General features: G+C 40.3%; 1 protein-coding gene across 1 annotated transcript in view; it reads right to left on the bottom strand.

The window, feature by feature from the left end:
- Positions 1–4,950, bottom strand: part of LOC143296888 (protein mono-ADP-ribosyltransferase PARP16-like) — a 17,888-nt gene extending 12,938 nt beyond the window's left edge. Inside the window, exons 1-2 of the mRNA XM_076608875.1 lie at positions 4,645–4,950; positions 5–142 (exon numbers count right to left, since the gene is read on the bottom strand). Coding sequence (XP_076464990.1) covers positions 5–142; positions 4,645–4,830 — 324 coding nt within the window. The 5' untranslated portion in view covers positions 4,831–4,950. The remainder of the gene's footprint in view (positions 1–4; positions 143–4,644) is intronic.
- Between the last annotated feature and the right edge of the window lie 12,550 nt (positions 4,951–17,500).

Genomic DNA, 17,500 nt, shown 5'->3' with positions numbered 1-17,500 from the left:
ACACCTCAGTCTTGTTCTTTGTGATCAGCCTGAAAGAAGGGTCATCCAGCACCCACGCCAGCAGCTCCAGAGCTTCATCAGACACGGTGCTCACTTTCAGGGACAGCTGCAGCACCCCCGGAATATCTGCCGCTGCCTCTTTCTGCCACACCAAACAGGTTCCCACACAAACAGTCAGGCTTGGACGTGGAGGTATGGTACAGCAGTTATAGAAGAATGTATTTTCTTTCATGAGGGAAGTGGAATAATAAGCAAGGACATACATGTATGCTTTTTGACTCACTTGTGTAAACAAAGTGAGTCTATGTTTTAACCCGTTGTTCGGTTGTGTGTGTGTGTGTGTGTGTGTGTGTCTGTGTGTCCGTGGTAAACTTTAACATTGACATTTTCTCTGCAAATACTTTGTCAGTTGACACCAAATTAGGCATAAAAATAGGAAAAAATCAGTTCTTTCCAGTCATCTTGTTTAAAACAATATTGCACCTCTGGGATGGGCACAACATCCAACTGCTTCCTGGACATTCAACACCGGATGACTCTACTAAATAAGTTACAACTGAACATGGACAAAACTGAAGCAATGATCATAGGAACGAAACAAAAACTCTCTTCCATCACAACTGACACAATAAAACTTGGCAGTACATCAATCCCTCTTTCCAGTTCAGTCAGGAACCTCAGCATTGTCCTCGACAACAAACTGTCCATGCAAAAATTTCAGTCAGACATGTCAATCATGCTATTGTCAATTGCAGAGCATCAGTTCCATTCGGAAATATCTGTCCACTGACGCAACATCTAGACTTGTTGTTTCTCTGATTCTCTCTCGCCTTGACTACTATAACTCTCTATTGTATGGTTTGCCTGCTTCATCCATTCAGTCCCTTCAGCGCATACAAAACTCTGCTGCCCAACTCGTCCTCAGAAAGAAAAGATCGGAGCACATCACTCCTCTTTTGCAACATCTCCACTGGCTCCCTGTCTCACACAGAATAAAGTACAATACCAGCACTCTATGTTGTAAATGTATTCACAAATCTGCCCCTTCCTATCTTTGTGGCTGCCTTCACTTCTACACTCCATCTCGCTCTCTACGATCGGCTTCAGGTCCACTCTGTTTATGCATACCCAGATTCAAACTCTTGACTGTTGGCCGCCCTTCTTTCTCTGTCTCTGGACCTTGCAACTGGAATGAACTTCCTCGTCAGGTCTCCGCACTCAGCTCTTTCAAGTCTGGCCTTAAAACCCACCTCTTCCCAAAATAGTCTCCCTTCCCTGCCTCTTCCTTGTCTTCAGTTTCTCCAGTTTTAGAGTTACCCATGCATGTATATGACTGGTGAGAAAACGCTTTGATTTATCTCTGCACAAGATTCAGCGTTACATAAATACCGTTATTATTATTATTATTATTATTATTATTATTATCTTAACAGAACTGAAGATGAAGAAAATCTTGATTTGAGCAAAACTGTGTGATAAAAAAACAACTAATAAATGCAATTTACATGTCATATTTCATGTTTCAATATGAATATGACAATGTGACATAACCAATATATTTTTGTTTGAAGTGCATTTGACAAGAATAAATATATGACTTCTATTTTAAATGAAGTGCATTGATGTTTTTTGTGAGGGGTGGCAGGGGTGAGAGGTGGGGGTCATCAGATGATATGAATGTCATATCAGTCATCAATTGATGTTGATTTGATCTAGTCGACTACATGTTCTCTAAAATATATGATGGCTATAATATTGCAATAGTCGCTGTACTTTTTGCACACACAAAAAATGTTGCTGTTCCTCCAACACCATTATCAGAATTCCTAAATTAGTTATAATTATCAAATATGAGATATGGGAAAAAGATGATCAACTTCATCTTGTATATGGGATTTTCTTTCTTCTTTTTTTTTAAAGTTTTTTTTGTGTGTGTGTGTGTGTGTGTGTGTGTGTGTGTGTGTGTGAAAGATTACTGAAAGTTCTATGTTCACGAGCTATTTGTTAAGTCAGTCAGTCAGGCGAAAAGGTTGCCTGGTCTTGTGAAAGCGCCTAAACGTTTTACATCAGTGTGTACCAAAACACACTTTTATGCACAGCCTTATTATTGATAAGTTTACTGTCAAGGGGCAAACACAGCAGGTGCTGGCCATAACAAGATTCAAAGTGATGCATGGGGAAGGAAGGGGGGTAGGGGGGCTGTTGGGAGGGTTGGGGAGGGGGACAGGCCAGGGACGGGGACAGAGGGGACAAAATAAATCAAAATATCAATCAATGGGTGAATGAAAATGTGGGACCCAGACAGGCAGGGCATGCAAAGCCTTGGCAGTGCTGGGCTAAATGCTTTACCAGACTGGCGTGGAGGCCAGGATGCACTGAAACAAAATGTTATACATGTACAAACTTCTATTAGCTATCTAACTCTAATTCAGGACACTTCTTTATATGTACCATTACTACATCCTGTCAAAAGAATATGCTTGATTATATCCTGACAGTTATCTGCATGGGTGAAATATTCACCAGGTCGCTTGCATATTTGTATTGCTTGGGTTTTGTTATTGTTGTGGCTGTTGATGATCAAATTTTGATATTGATGATTTTCTTTCCATTATGTAATACTGACTCCTTCAGGACAGAGGCAAAAATCATCCACATACCAGTGTCTGCTCTACAGATGAAGGAAACAAACTCAGCTGAAGTTAGCTGACGTTTTCGACGGACACAAGATCACCACTAACTTGACTAAGTAAGAGAAAATCTGAAACTTCTCAGTATTATCTCATATTTAGCTTACTATTCTGTTTTCACACATTCACTGTGGCACATGTATGCTACTGTTACCATTTTCAGGGACATCAAGGGGACATCTATAAGCTCTAACCACAACAAATATATATCTGGTGGATTCAAGTTTTCAAACAAACAAAAAAAACAACAAAAAAACACACACACAAAAATTTAATAGAAATATTGACACTGGGTTTGTGGGTGGTGAGACAAAAGTTGGGTAAAAACAAAGACTTACATGCAAATGCCCACCAACACCCTCACTGTAAGCCCACCTCTATCCCCCAGCCTACCACTACTCAGAAAAAGAACTGCAAAATAAGAATTTCATTTTCTCATTAAGTTAAATATACATCATAAAATTACAAATATATAACATACACTAAATGGATCTGAATTTCTATTTCATATGTCATGTTTACAGATTACAGACTACATGTCAATATCCAATACGACTTTGTGGTGCAAAACACTAACAGATAAATAATGTATACATGAGAATCATACTATTCATAGTCATTTATCCGTTCAAAATGAATAACAGGAATATACAGTAATATATATGAATATAATCAAAAGCATAAAACGTTAAAAATGATAATCACAGGTACATGCTAAAATAAAATGTTTATCGCGAAAGCGCATTTTCATTCTTGTTTTGTAAATACTGAAACATTTCAGTTTCAAGGCGATGTCAAAACATGTGGACTGATCCATATGTGCTACACCACATCTGCTGATAAAAGAAAGAAAAAAGATCAGATTCATGATCTCAATATAAACCCAACATGCTGACTGGGCCTAGAGACCCCATGCAATATAAAACAATGACATCAAAAGATGATGTTGGAAAAAAACAAAAAAACCGAAACAGATGAATTAATAAAATAATAAGAAAAAATAATGAATAATAATAATATAACAATAAACAAATAATGGTTAATTTAAAAAAAATTGATAATGAATAACAATAATAATGATAATAATAACAATAATGATAATGATAAACAGAAATAAGAAATAAATATATTTTAAAAAGCAATAATAAACATAAATAAATAGATTTTAAAAAGCAATAATAAACATAGTGTGCACACTGACACCAGTGTTGGAATGCACACACACTCAAACTGACATACAGTGATAAATGCCTTATATGACTGAGGTTCACACACTAGGCATGACCACTCATATGCATGTGTACACAAGCATACAAACACACAGGTGCATATAAACACATGCACATACACACACCTGTAACATGGACTCCCTAAAAATGAGCACATGCATGCATTTGTGTGGCTACACTTGCACATTGCTCCCACGATCCACACACTCACACCACCACCCCGTCCAAGCCCCCCTCACCCCCCCCCCCCCCCCCACACACACACACACCACCTCCTATAACATGTATGTATACATGTATGCATGCACACATACACTGCCACAGGTTTCCTGCAAGATGGGTTGGAAATGATCTCCAAAGCCATCAGTGTGCATAGCATCTAGCATGTTGTTCAGGCTAGTGTATTTGGGAGGGCCCTGGGAGACCGTTCCAGTTTGAAGAAATCTGCATATCACTGGTTCAGAAATGATGCAAATATGCGATTATGCAGTGGATCATGCTCTTCCTTTCACATTCTAAACGCAGTGATGCCGCCCTAATTAAGTAACTGAACTGAAATGAACAACAGTGAGTAACAACCAACATCTGAAACTTTCTACAAATAAAAACAATGACAACGAATGAAAATACAAAGACAGAAAACTCAGAAAGAGTATCATAAAGCGCATACCAATATATGAAAAAGTAAATCCAGTAAGCACATGTTATTGACTTATCCCACTCACCAAACGATCGGTATCTTTCTCTTCGTTTTCGGAGTGAAAACGTGGAGGAAATGGACGGAGGACGGAATCGCATCGGTAACTTTGGAGTGCTGCAACGAAAAGACTCCATCGCAGATCTGCTGCAAGTGGATCTTCTCGGATTTTACCAAGCACGATTCTTTTCAGTTCTTCCCTTGAACCAGACATTGTCACTGAAAAAAGCGTCTAACTTAACCTGAGATGGCGAACATCATTCTACGTGGCCTACACAAGCCATGTCTGCAGTGGCCCAGTTGGGTTGAGAGCTGTTGATTTTTTTTTGTTGTTGATTAGCTGCTTTGTAAGAGTGATGTCCCTTGAATGAAGTTATTTCTATTTTTTAACGGATCCACAGTTACAGAGAGTCCAAACCAGATAATTAAAAAAAAGAAGAAGAAGAATAGATAAATAGATAAATACTTATATCAAAAAATAAATAAATGAATAAATAGAAAATTTTATGGTGTACATTCAATACCAGTGATAGAAACACAGTATTACTAGGCTGTATCTTTAGAAGTCCTAATAAGAGTTCTGAAGCTAATGTTGAAAAAATGTTTGATCTGTTAAAATCTGATATAATGTTAAAATTTGATAAAGCATTGATTATGGGTGATTTTCATTACCCCTTTGTCAGATGGGATGGAAAGTGGTCAGGGGAGAAAGGTGGGCAATTTGTGGAAAAAAATCAATGATGCCTACTTGATGCAGAAAGTGAGCAAACCAACAAGGAGGAGACCAGAACAGAACCCAACTTCAGATGACTGGATATTAGTGACGAGGATAATTTTATTTCAGACAATATACACCAGGATCCAGTTGGAAAAAGTGACCATGATGTATTGTCATTTGAACTATATGTATTAACAAATCACAACATAAAACCAAAGGCAAGATATACTTTCAGTCAGAACAAAGGAAATTATACCCAACTGAGAAGTATTCTAAGTAACCGTGATTGGACAGATATACATGAACCAAATGAATGTAGAAGAAAGTTGGAACCAACTCAAAGAAGTACTAACAACAGGTGTGGAAGAGTGTATTCCAAAAGTAAAAACAGGTTCAGTTAAAAACATAAAGCCAATGTGGATGGATGGAAAAGCATTCAAAACAATCAAAAAGAAACAAAAGATGTTCAACAGATACTTGTGCAGCAAAACAGGACGGGATTACCTAAGTTATATTGAAATAAGGAATTTGAGCAACAGACGAATTAAGAGAAGCCATAAAAATTATGAAAGGGAAATAGGTAAAGAAAGTAATAATAACCCCCAAAAGTTCTGGAAATATGTGAGGAAAAGATGAAAATAAACACTGGAATAGGCACATTAAAAAGGAAAGATGGAAGTTTGGTAGATAATGAAAAAGAAAAGGCAGAAACATTAAATGAATTTTTCTCTAGTGTTTTTACACGTGGGGACCCAAGTAGTGTCCCTGTCTTACCAGAGTGTTCCCGGTCTGATAGTGTAGGCTATCTATATGTGATGTACGGATAACCCGCGGCACACACGCAGTCAAAAACAAATTGAAAGAGTTTAACCCAAACTAGTCTCAAGGTCCCGATCTCATTCCACCACGAGTGTTGAAAGAAGTAAGCGAAGAGATATCAAGTCTACTATATATATGTAATGTATTCAACAAATCCTTACAAACAGGCGTGCGGACTTTGCCTGGAGATCGGAACACTCAGTGCAGAGGTCACAGCTATATTTTTTAAAAAGTTCCAAAACAGATCCAGGTAATTACAGGCCAGTGAGCTTGACTTGCTTGCATTGCATGTAAGATTTTGGAGAGCTTTAAAAAAAGAGAAAAAAAAAGAAAAAGAAAAAGATGTGGTAGTTGCTCATTTTACTGAAAATGACTTATATGCTAAATGCCAACATGGGTTCAGGGGAAAGAGATCATGTGTCACACAATTACTATAGAAGTAATCGACAACCTAACAGAGCTGATAGATAATGGGGGGTCAGCTGATATAGTGTACTTGGACTTTAGAAAGGCCGCGCATTTGATTCTGTCCCTCATGAAAGGTTGCTAACTATACTAAAAACATATGGAGTGACTGGTAATATCATAAACTGGATTGTTAAGTTTTCTTAAAGGAAGGTCACAGTTAGTGAGAGTGGGAGAAGAGATATCCAAGAAATCTGGGGTTTAAGTGGAATTCCACAGGGTAGTATTCTAGGGCCCATATTATTCACTGTGTTCATTAACGATTTACCGGACATGACTCAAACCACATGCAAAATATTTGCAGACGACACAAAAATATATAATAAGGCGACAAACAGCACAAAGATCCAACAGGACATAAACAAGCTACAAGAATGGTCAGATGAATGGAACCTTTTACTTTAATGTAGCGAAATGTAAGGTGATGCACCGGTATTGGCAAAAGGAATGAACAGTTTGAATATACTATGATTATTATGATGAAATGGAGAAAATAAATACATGTGATGAAGAAAAAGATCTGGGAGTTACCTTTGATAAAGATTTATTCTTTGATCCTCACATCCAGAGAGTTGTGAACAAAGAAAATCAGATGATGGGACTCATCAGAACTTTTACCTTTCTAGAAAAGGAGACATTTATCAAGTTATATAAAGCATTTCTTAGGCCCCATCTTGAATACGCTAATGTGATTTGGAGTCCTCATCTCAAGAGACAGTCAAAAATGATAGAAAATGTACAAAGACGAGCCACTAAAATCCTGAGAGAGTGCAAAAACTTAAACTATACAGAATGATTACATAATTTCCAATTCCACTCACTCAAAGGAAGGAGGATCAGAGGAAATTTTTTGAAACATTCCATAATTATGATGATATTAATGTGCATGCTCTTTTCAAATTCTCGGAAGTTGATTGCACTAGAAATAATGAAGGCAAGATTTTCATCAGGCATTGCTATACTAACAAACGGATGTTTTGTTTTGCTTTCAGAATTGGCTGATTTCGGCTTTGGAATGCGCTGCCTACAAACACAAAATATGCAACAGATATCAACAGCTTAAAAAAAAAAAATCCTAGATGAAGACCCTCAACTGAAAGACCTTTTCTTTAGTGTAGATTGAATATAATGTTATTTTATAAGACAGGCATTCAATCAGAAATAATGAGGGGACACAATTAAATAGGCCGCTAGGCCTAAGGCCAAAAGCCAGTCCCTACTACTACTACTACTATTAAAAAAAAACTTCCGACTCCGCTGAAAGTGGTCTTGAACATCCAGCAAAGAACGAGCAGCTTTTAAAAAAAAAATTATGCATAAACTCATTGTGTTGTATCGCATTGTTGTAATGTATTGTGTTTGTTACCACAGATTTCTCTGTGTCAAATTCGGACTGCTCTTCACCGGCAAGGAGAGCACGTCACAACAGCACAGGGCTGCCTTTTTTCTTTTTCTCAGGTGTGTCAACAAAAATGAGTCTGGAGAAAGAGAGAGAGATTTCATCTGACAGCTCCCATGCCCCGGGCTGTGAACGACCGTAAACGTTCGAGAACGCCGGGACACGATACGGGGTCAACTCGATACTGGCCCCCTGTGTCGATAGTCTCCCGGTCCGATAATCCCCTGGCTCGTTAGGGCGGGGGGATGGGGGGGGGGGGGGGGGGGGGGGGGGCGGTGGGGTTAGGGGGGCGAACCAGCATAGAGGGGTGTGTGTGTGTGTGTGTGGGGGACGTCCCAGAACCTCCCCCGGAGGACGTTTCAGGTCACAAAAGGACACTGACATGTCCCCCGGGGAACGATTTGGGACACTGACAGGACTCCCGCTTAGGGGACCGGGCTACGGGAAGGGGGAACGAATTGGGACTTTACACGGCCGGGGACCGCTGTGATAGCTCGATTGGCCAACTGACTCATAACTCTGTTTAACTTTATTTACATTTTCATTGTAATGTCTGCACATGTCGAACAGTGATTATGTCCCTGATATCAACATAAGTCCTGAGTCCCCCTCCCCTCTTCCCACTCCCCCTTCTCTCCGGCCCGAGTACACTGAGTGGAAGCTAGTGTCCCTTGAGGTTGATTATTGGCTTACCTCCCTTCACAAGTTCACGGCAATCTGCGCACGTGCGACAACCCAGATGTGAGCGGGCTGTGCAGCCGACTTAAAGAGCTATTATTTATCAAAATTCACAGGAATTGATAGGCGACATACTCCACAAATGAGCGGACAGGATTTTACACCCAGGTAGATTGCCACTTTAAAGGAAAGTCATCTTTAATAGCGGTGTTGTGGTTAGATTCAGAATTTCAAGTTGAACACAGTTTTCGACTCGACGAACGACAGTGGCGCTGATTTGTCCGAATGAAAGAAATGGGCATAATTGTGATTTTCTTCTTTAACCACTCTTGCCCTTTACAGAAAAAATACAATTAGCTCTCCGGACAACTTTTCCTGCTCAGGTAGTTTGAAGAATATTTTGTTTTTACTCACCAGCTGATTGTGAATGTTTACTTTCGATTTTATCTTATTGCACATGGATTTAATTTCTCCTTTAGTTTCGTAATATTAGTTTGGTTTTCTGTCTTTGCTGCTGTGTGCACATGTCAGATGATCGGTATAAGGACAGGCCCGGCGCTTCCTTTTTTGAGGAGGTGTCTGGGTTTGTTCCAGTGTACCCGGTTTTTGTTCACTTGTGTGCCAGCTGAATCAGTGGCGGAAGCAGCCCTGACTTGAAGTTGTGTACTTTGTGAATGGAGAGAGTCACCACTCTTTACTATTTGTTAATCATTTCATCTCCATGCCTAATTGTTTGTTCATTTCCAGTTTAAAAACCACCGAGGCAACCATGTGTTTGTTCTGTATTGTCCATGTGTTCTGTGTGGCTTGTTCAGGATCAAAGAGGCGGCAATATTAACAGTTTTGCCCGTCGACTCTTCTATGTTGAAGTCGGAATCACTGTGTACTGGAATGGGTATTCCCGTTACACTGAAAAGTTGTCCTCTTTTTCTGGTTCGACATTCATATATTCTACTTACCATTTTTGCCCGTCAGCAGTACAAAACATAGCTGAAAAAAATACCAAACGGGCAAAAATGTTAAGTAGATATATATAGAAATATCTGCTACAGTAGACGATTTTAAAGGAAACTTGGATTGATTAGAATGGTGTCTAAAAAGGGATGCTTTTGGGGGCATTCCATGCATCTAGCAAGGGGCTTGGGAAGAATGTGGGATAGGCAAAGTGAAGGCGAAAATGTCACGGACAGGTATTTTCGATTTCGCCCGTTTGCCTTTTTTGTGAATGGTCAGGCGTACACATTGGTAAAGAAGAAAATAAAGAATGGCATACAAACACATGGAATGAAGTTGGCAGTGTGAGACCCATCTCGTTGACTTACTGGAATGAAGTTTTCAGAGGAATCAGACACAATTCTGGAATGAAGAAGTCATTCTGAAACACACTTTGACGGAACGAAGTTGTCCCAGTACATACACACAATCCCTGAATGAAGTAGTCATTCTGAAGCACACTTTGACGGAATGAAGTTGTCCCAGTACATACATACAATCCCTGAATGAAGTAGTCATTCTGAAGCACACTTTGACAGAACGAAGTTGTCCCAGTACATACACACAATCCCTGAATGAAGTAGTCATTCTGAAGCACACTTTGACGGAATGAAGTTGTCCCAGTACATACATACAATCCCTGAATGAAGTAGTCATTCTGAAACACACTTTGACGGAATGAAGTTGTCCCAGTACATACACACAATCCCTGAATGAAGTAGTCATTCTGAAACACACTTTGACGGAATGAAGTTGTCCAGTACATACACACAATCCCTGAATGTAGTAGGCATTCTGAAACACACTTTTGACGGAATGAAGTTGTGATAGTATACATACAAACCAATTCCAGGAATGAAGTTGTCAGCTGTACACACACATTCACGGAATGAACTGTTCATCGATGCAAAATCAATGCACAGTCAGTGTGCATGGAAGGTTGTCCTGAATCGTCCTATCTGAACACGTGGAGATGCACACGTAACTTCATTAGTCACATAAAGTTGTCGTCAATGCACAATCACGGAATGAAGTTGTCTGCTGTGGACACACAATGCCTGAATGAAGTTGGCAGACACATGCAATCAAGACGGATTTGAATGCTGTTGCGATACCACACAAGATGGTAAACCCCCCAATTAGTGAATTACAAAGTCATTTTTGCAAGGTGACACAAGCATGGAATGAAGTTGGCTTGTCAAATGCAGATACACATTGTCCGCAAATGTAGAAAGCCCACACGCACTTTTTGCAATTGTCACACGTTAAAAATGAAAAGGCACTCGCCAGCGAGGTTCACGACGAAGAGATGAATGAATATTATGCAGAGGCACTCGAACGTTGTACCGCAGTATATTCTTGACTTTACTAAGTTATTTGGAATTTCACATGTGCTTTCGTGAAAATCTTCACATACATGTTCATGGGTTTGTTTTCAGAAGCATGCAATTTCGTTTCTTGTATGTCGTTTGTGCGGCGCCTATGAGCTTTCATAACAAAATGCTGTACATTCGTGAGTTTCTAAAAATGGGGATGTTCATCCATCATTGGGGTCACAGCAAACATGGCCAGTGGGAAAGGTTTTCAAGGCAGCTTCGTTAGAGTGCTGAGAAAGGAGGAAATATGTTGTAGTTTCCGTGATTTTGAAAATCCTTTTAACTTTCGACTCATGGATACTGACACAAAATATTAATTCAATGGATGCAAGAAAACGGGCTGCTTATGGAAGCTGTGCAATGCGACGTGTGCCAGTCATCTTGCACTTTGCAAAAGCGAGTGGGGAAAAGAAAAGATGGACTTCAATAGAGATGCAAAAGAAAAACCACGATTTTTCAATTCGAAAATGGTCATTCCTCGACAGGTCACACTTTACCCTCCCTGATGTTATGCTCTTCATGAAGAATTTCCTAGACGGACACACCTTTCTGCAGAACTCGAACCAGTACGGCTTCAGCCATCACAGAAGTGCCGTAGACTGGGTGTGTTTTGTGCGCGAACTTTTTAAAGAGTGGCTGTCTTCCACTTTGCCCAGGATTAAATTTAGTGGACAAGTTGAAATCGACGAAAGCGTATTTGGATAAAGGTGCAAATACAATTGAGACCAAACCCAAGGAATGCAGGTGTGGATTTTTTGTATGGTAGAACGGCATTCAAACCAAATAATTCTGTACCACGTGGAAAAGAGGGACAAGCTGACTCTGGAAGGACTAATACTCAGACATGTGAAGCCAGGCACCGATATATTTTCCGATGGATGGGCTGCCTACAATGGCCTGAACCAGTTAGGGCTCAAGCATTTCACTGTGTGCCACAAAACCACATTCAAACAGACGTATGTGGATTCATCAGGCAATGAAAAGACGGTGCACACAAACAAGATAGAAGGTGCATGGAAACATTCTAAATCGCATTTCCGCCGAGTGAATGGCACACACCTCGCTCAATTCAAGGGCCATCTAGCCGAAGTGATGTGGTGCAACTGGCACCGCCAAGATAAATACACAAACTTCTTTGAGCTGTAAAAAACAGTATACCCCCTTACGTGTGCTCCCCAGTACACCTACAACACCCCGCTGTTTCCAACCTGGACCTGTGAGCCTGATCTGGAAAGGAGCACTCTGATACCAGAGGACAGTGATGATGAGGGGCGACTGCCCAGCACGCCACCAGACGCAAGCGCACAGGACAATGTCATGTCCGCCCACATTCAAGTGTTATAGTGCTGTTCGTAGAAAATGTATACTTACCATGAACATGTATGTGTGTGTGTGTGTGTGTGTGTGTGTGTGTGTGTGTGAAATGTACTATGTTATATGTGGTGAATATGAGGAACATTTGTGCACTTTTTATAAACGTGTTTTTTTTTTATGTTATTGAAATGAAGAAAAGCTTCTACAATTTTTTAAAAAGATTGAAACTTTGATGGAACACACAGTAACCCCTGACCGAAAGTGCATTTCATTCCGTTTTGACAAAGAGTCATGTATTCATGCGTCCACAAACATGTAATATTACTTTAATATGCACGAAAATGTCATATAAAACGTTGACTAATATTCAGTTATCATTGCAGGAATGCCCCAGTCCTTCGATGCCGGACCTCACAATGTTTGGTGATGTGTCTGCACAGCTGGACGTGTCCACGGTAGGTATAATCTTAATTTGGTAACCAACAGCACTGCTTTTGTTACGTGGCACGTTCCTAATGCACACTTCGATATCATGTACCAGTGTCCATACAATATCCATTTGGGTTACGAACTTCAATGTGTGTCTAACAGGTTGAACGAAGCCCTTTCCCACCCACACTGTCCCCACAATGGACGTGTTGTGCAGAGCCCGGCCCATGCACACCGACAAGTGTGCCAAGCCCCATCCGCCCGGTAAGATGCGGAAGCACCATTTATGTTTTCCAATCTTGTCCGACACACACTGACTGACAGTACTTCCACGTACACGTCTTAACGGAATGAGACAATGTGTAGATCAACACTAACAAGTAGGTTTATTGTATTGTTCATACAGTAAATGGATAATATGTTGCAATTTAGTACGTTAAATGTTATGAATTTTACAGTGGGTTTGCTGTTTTGATGACTTCATGTGACGACGTGTTTGTTTAGTATGTGTGTGTTTGTGTCCATCACCTGTTATGGATGTGTCGCGTGGGTGTATGTTCGTTCAGCATGTTTTTTGTGTGTTAATACCAGTGTGTTGACATTTTCTCATCATGTTGCAGAACTTTGAGCTTGAGCTTAGCGAACTGGAATCGGACGGTGAAGAGGTTGCCAACACAGCAGCGCAACATCATGCACAACAGGCAGTGCATGAACCACGTTCTGATACGGTCAGTTGCTGTTATTGTTGGATATGTTCGTGGATACTAAAGTGTACAATGTAGGTCGATTGAAAGCTTCGATGTAGTGTTATTGCTTCTGTATATGTTCGCCTGTTTGCTTTCTTTATTAACATCTTGAATGTCGACTTCCTCATGTGGCATGAACATTTACATGTCATTGGTAATGAATGCATGCATACACATACAGACATGGGCTGAGGAGACCAGAGGTCGGATCAGACACATGGATGCCTGACTAGGCACGGACAATGTGGACAGCGAGGAGGAATTTTGCCCCCCACCTCCCCACCAAAAATTTCCTCGCAAAGTCCTCCGCTGCCCAGCTGGCTGGAAGCCAGCCCTGTCCAGCCACGAGCACTGAAGTCATGATGGCCACTGGCCCTTGTATATATTCTACATACTGTGAGTACCATTATATTATCAAATATTTTTCCTTAATTTTATCACACGGAACACCAGTCAGTAAATCCGTTGTGTGAACAATTTGCGTAAGATACAGCATCACATTATTCGTGAAATCAGCATTTTTGGGGCGTGGTACATGCAGCCCTCACAATGGAAATGTCTCTCGAAAGGCAGGAGGGTGGCGTTGCATGGCACGTGTAACCTTCATGTGTAACTTGGTTTTCATGTGTGGGATGTTATGAGCTTCATGTCACATGCACATATGCGTGAATATGAAGATCTTTCAGAGCACTTTCAGAGCTGTGACGTCACTGCACAACTGTATTTCTTCTCATTTGCCGTTCATTCTATCTGCATCATGTTGAACAGCGGGTCTGCATCAGACAATCACCAAAGGCGTCGTCACAGGAATGCAGATATTTGTAGACTGTGTAATGACATCACTGACATTATTGGCCCTGCCACACTTTGGCCACACCGAATTAGAAGATTGTTTTGGACAAAAAACATAGTTCATTTTGAAAGACTAATTGTTTGTGCATTTGTGTTCGAAAATGGCCTCAACCCGGTCATTTTTCTGGAATGGGCCGACCTCATGGGTTTGTACCGAGATGTTTTAGCAAGAAGGCACATGCAGAATTTATTCCGGTACTTCGAAGAAGGACGATACAGTGGCTCATTGTATGCATACAATATGTCACAAAATCAGTACTGGTACCTCGACGGCACTGTGCGCCACTATCAGCATCGAAGCCGGCGACAGTAGGTGCATATCGGTAAGTACAATCATTCTCTTAAACTTGCAGCGTCGTATACTTCCCTCTATCCGACTCGCGCGAAACACAATGCACTTCTTCCCGTCTACATTTTACCTAACTGTACCAGCTTAAAAGTGATTTATGTACTGTGAACGAATCTGACATACGGGCGAAATTGAAAATACCCATCCGTGACATTTTCGCCTTCACTTTGTGTATCCCACATTCTTTCCAAACCCTTTGCTAGGTGCATGGAATGCCCCAAAAAGCGTCCCTTTTTAGACACCTTTCTAATCGATTCAAGTTTCCTTTAAAATTGTCTACTGTAGTAGACATTTATATATATATCTACTTAACATTTTTGCCCATTTGGTATTTTTTTACGTATGTTTTGTACTGCTGACGGGCAAAAATGTTAAGTAGAATATAACAATGTCTTACCATAACTGGTTACCATGTTAGGTCAAAACGGGGATACCCTTTCGAGTACACAGTGATTCCGACTTCAACATGGAAGAGTCGACGGGCAAAATTGTTAATATTGCTGGTCTTGAATACATGCTTATTTGTGTTTGCACATTTCTTCTGTCTTTGCTGCTGTGTACACATGTCAGATGATCGGTATAAGGACAGACCCAGCACTTCCCCACACCCCCCTTTTAAAAAAAAAAATTTTTTTAGGAAGTGTCAGGGTTTGTTCCAATGTACCTTTTTATTTACTTGTGTGCTAGCTGAATCAGTAGCGTAAGCAGCACTGACTTGAAGTTGTGTACCTTGTGAATGAGAGAGTTACCACTCTTTGCTATTTGTTAATGGTTTTCTGCATGTTTCTAACGCGGTGATATTACACATTACTTTAGTCATTTTTTCCCTCTTTTCAGCATTATTTCTCTACATACTTTGTTGCGAGCAACAAATAAAGGTGATCCATACAGGCAGAACATGCAAAACAGCAGGCTTCATTTTCTCGACTTTTTGCTTCATGTTCTAGTTTTCTTATTGTGCACACAATGGTATTTCATTGTGCAGTGTTTGGTTGTATTGCAGTGGAGGTTATCAACTGAAGGACAGCAAATTGAATTACATGACATTCCACACAGAGCTACTGTTACTTATGCTGTGCATCTTTGAGGTAATCTTTGTGAAATGGTTGGGAAAAAAAAGAAGAAAAAAAGAGTGAATAGATATTTCACAGATGCAGAAAGTGTAATGACTTTTTCTTGCCTGTCTCGTGGTGAAACACTCGTAATGAATTCACAAATTACACACACATATGTATAACCACAGTCAGTAAAGTTTCACCTGGTGCTGTCTTGCTGGGTGTGTGTGTGTGTGTGTGTGTGTGCGTGCGCTTGCATATAATTTTGCAATATAAATGGAATCCATACTAAAAGACCATATGACACAGACATTATGTATTGATGTGTTGATTTGCGTGAGTGTATCTTTGTTTGATGTGGCTTGGGGACAGTTCCATGATACAGAGACAGAAGATGAATCAGCATAAACAAATGAAAAAAAAAAAAGAAAAAGAAATGTCCAGTGAAGATTATAAAGTGGATGCTTTTAACCACTCAGCTGAAGTGCCTGTTCATTGTAGGTTTGACTGCTGAGACTAAGTTTATTTTAGGTCAGAGGATTGTGGTTTATCTCCCAAAGAGACTGAGAATATATTGTTAAGTTCTGTCTGCCTTTGCTGATTTGTTGCTGCAATTTTGCAGGGGACAAAACTCAAGTCTTATCAGGCACAACAAATGACTGTCTCCCTTGGATAGCTTTCTGTTTTGGTCTTTGAAGATTAAACCTTCTTCCTCCTCTCTCTCCCATTTCTCCCTCCCATCTCTTCCTCCCATCTCTCTCTCTCTCCTTATAAAAGCATCTTTGTGAAGTCATTTTATATAATCGCAAAAGAGTTGTTTACCTGCACTTTTTTCTCCACATCAATAATCATAACAGTAGCAAGAATCATCATCATCATCATCATCATCATCATTGCAACAACATCACCACAATGTCAGCAGCGGCATCAGAAACAACAGCAACAACAACAATGATAATAATAATATTGATAAAAAATAAAGTGAATTTATATAGCACTTATTGTCTAAATAGGTCTGCAGGTGCTTTACAAAAAACAACAAATAAAAGCAACCCCCCCCCCCCCACAAAAAAAAACAACAACAAAAAAACCAACAAAAAACAAAACAAACAAAAAAGCATGTTAATACACATGTGTATACTCACACACACAGGTACGCACACACACACACACACACACACGCACGCACGCACGCACGCACGCGCGCGTGCGCGCGCACACTCACACACACATATACACAATACGTTATGAACTTGAACAAGAACACACTCTAATAATCATACGTGGTATTTGATTTTGCAATCCGGTTACCTGACAGCCCTGTTTACCTGAGTGACAAATCAACGAGGCATGTTGCACAGATGAAAGTGGTATGTACCTGTAAGCATTGTCCGCCTGTGTCCCAGTTACCCCCACGGCCCTAGTGATGGTGGCCCAGATCTGGCAAGGTGAACGTCAAGCCGCTGATCACACACCGCTTCTCTCTGGAGCAGAGTGTTGGAAGCCTTTGAGGTAGCCAAGAGTGGGGAAGTGAAGATTATGATCAGCTGTCAGTGAAAATCAAAATAAAGAGGAAACTGAGTGGAAGAGAAGGCGAAAACAGTGACTGTGGGAGAGAACAGAAGGAATGATGTTGGGAAAGCTATTAAAATACAACAACAAAAAACAACAAAAAACACTTTCAGGTATGA

This window comes from Babylonia areolata, chromosome 22 (assembly GCF_041734735.1).
Source record: "Babylonia areolata isolate BAREFJ2019XMU chromosome 22, ASM4173473v1, whole genome shotgun sequence".
Taxonomy (NCBI): Eukaryota; Metazoa; Mollusca; class Gastropoda; order Neogastropoda; family Buccinidae; genus Babylonia; species Babylonia areolata.
The sequence above is the reverse complement of the archived record's forward strand: the minus strand, read 5'-3'. Positions and strand labels throughout refer to the sequence as shown.